Raw genomic sequence first — 2,500 nt, 5'->3', positions numbered from 1 at the left:
ACACACACACACACACACACACACACACACATCCTCATACACACGCTCACACAAATAAACACACACGTTTCTCTCAGTTAAATCATTATTTTGCTGCGGCTTCATCGGAAACACTCCAGTGTTTTATATTAGCATGATGAAATTAATGAAAAAGGTCCCATCTAAAGCCTATAACGAAAGGAACTTGTATCATGACCTCATTATTTCACTCGTGTGTTTTTAAATGATATTCAGTACATCACGACAGTGATAATATTTCCTCAAATTATTCCAAAGCCGAGAATCGAGAAGCTGAGATAAAAAATATTTATATCAATATGATTTTTTGAATAACAAATGAACGACATAAACTGAGGCTTCACTGGCAAGAAGCTAAAACTTGACAGAGAAAAAAAATATCCATCAACAACCGCTTTTAATCACCAATTAATCAAGACATCACCAACCAGCGGATAAAAATAAAAGTAAAAACATTTTACGCCAAGGAGAAGACTCCACAAAATAGAAATGAAGTTCATTTTGCGTTTCCTCTGCCTTGCTCTGACGACCTGCCTCTTGCCTGCCGTGGACTCGTCCCTGTTCAAGAATATGTCTCCTGCTGATGTCCACAACATGGGCAGGTTTGTCTCTGATCTCGCACAGGGACTGCAGGTTAATGTGGTGGCGCTGTGCATGGACGAGAGTGAAGGTGGGTAGGCCGGAACGGGTAGGGATCTTTAAATCGTGATTTTTTCAATCTGTTTTGTAGGTGTGTGTGGTATATGTTTCTCTTTCTCTCTCACTCACTATCACTCTCTCTCTTTCTGTCCCTGTCTCTCTCTGTCTCTGTCTCTGTCTCTCCCTCTCTCTCTTTCTCTCTCTGTGTCTCTCCCTCCCTCTCTCTCATCTCTGTCTGTCTGTCTCTCTCTGTCTGTCTGTCTGTCTGTCTCTCTCTCTCTCTCTCTTTCTCTCTGTCACTCTCTTTCTCTCTGTCACTCTCTTTCTCTCTGTCACTCTCTTTCTCTCTGTCACTCTCTTTCTCTCTGTCACTCTCTTTCTCTCTGTCACTCTCTTTCTCTCTGTCACTCTCTTTCTCTCTGTCACTCTCTTTCTCTCTCTCTGTCACTTTCTCTTTCTCTATCTCTCACTCTCTTTCTCTCTCTCTCTCTCTCTGCTCCCTCTCCCCCTCTCTCTCTCACTCTGTCTTTTCCCTCCCCCCCTCCGCCCGATCTCTCTCTCTTACCACTTATAGGCTATTTATATATGTATATATATATATATGTGCATATATATATATATATATGCCCCTCCTATATATATATATATATATATATATATATATATATATATATATATATATATATATATATATATTTTTTTTTTTTTTTTTTTTTTTTTTTTTATATATACACATTCTTCTCCAACGGCGTCGCCCTTCCGCCCGCAGTGTACCACCGCCTCATGTCCGCCTTCATCCGCAACCTGGTCTTCTTCGTTCCGTGCGACGCCCCGACACCGCCTCCCGCCCACGAGCCTCCGAGAAGACCGCCCGCCGCGCCTCGCACAGGGCCGGGCGTGGAGCCTAGCTTCGCCCACACCCACGCCGAGCTTCACCTGACGTCGCGGGCGCTGTTCGGACCCACGGTGACGCGGGCGAGGGAGAAGTACAGGGCGTCGCGGGGGCGGGCGTGGCAGGTGATTCTGGGGGAGGACCTGCTGGCCTCCGAGACAGGCGCCGGGGAGGGGGTCGCCGCCTGGATGGTCGCCAGTTACCACAGGGGGGGGGGGGGGGGGGGGTCGCCGGCTGGATGGTCGCCAGAATTACCACAGGGTCAGTTGGGGGGGGGGGGTGAGCAGGCGCAGGGGAGGGGGGTCGCCTTCCTGGATGGTCGCCGATTACCGCAGGGTGAGGGGGAGGAGGTCCGGCCTGTTGGCCTCTCATCAATCGCTGGAGCCTTAATTCTAATTTCTCTCTATCTCTGTTTCTGTCTCTCTTTTTCTCTCTTTCTGCTCTTCTCTCCGTTTCTCCGTCTGTATGTCTCTTTCTCTCTTAACTCTCTCTCTCTCGCTCTCTCTCTCTCTCTCTCTCTCTCTCTCTCTCTCTCTCTCTCTCTCTCTCTCTCTCTCTCTCTCTCTCTCTCTCTCTCTCTCTCTCTCTCTCTGTCCCTCTCTCCCTCTCTCTCTCTCTCTCTCTCTCTCTCTCTCTCTCTCTCTCTCTCTCTCTCCCTCACTCTCTCTCTCTCTCTCTCTTCCTCTCTCTCTCTATCTCTTTCTCTCTCCCTCTCCCTTTCCTCTCTCCATCTCGCTCTCCCTCTCTCCTCCCTTCCCTCTCTCTCTCTCCCTCTCCCTCTCCCTCTCCTAATCCCTCTCCCTCTCTATCAATCTATCTTTAACTTCTATATAACTCCCCAGTTACGTGATCAAATTTCAGATCTTTTTTTTTCTTCTTCTACCCTTTTCACCTAACACTCCAATTTTGTAATCAAATTCCAAGTACATTTTTTTCTTTCTTCATCTAATT

General features: G+C 47.2%; 1 protein-coding gene across 1 annotated transcript in view; it reads left to right on the top strand.

Annotated features, from left to right (window-relative positions):
- Positions 1 to 333: 333 nt before the first annotated feature.
- Positions 334 to 2,500, top strand: part of LOC138862650 (uncharacterized) — a 3,307-nt gene continuing 1,140 nt past the window's right edge. Inside the window, exons 1-2 of the mRNA XM_070125205.1 lie at positions 334 to 688; positions 1,427 to 1,810. Coding sequence (XP_069981306.1) covers positions 508 to 688; positions 1,427 to 1,810 — 565 coding nt within the window. The 5' untranslated portion in view covers positions 334 to 507. The remainder of the gene's footprint in view (positions 689 to 1,426; positions 1,811 to 2,500) is intronic.

Source organism: Penaeus vannamei, chromosome 1 (assembly GCF_042767895.1).
Source record: "Penaeus vannamei isolate JL-2024 chromosome 1, ASM4276789v1, whole genome shotgun sequence".
In the NCBI taxonomy this organism is placed as follows: domain Eukaryota; kingdom Metazoa; phylum Arthropoda; class Malacostraca; order Decapoda; family Penaeidae; genus Penaeus; species Penaeus vannamei.
Note: the sequence above shows the minus strand (reverse complement) of the source record. Positions and strands in the feature narration are given on the sequence as shown.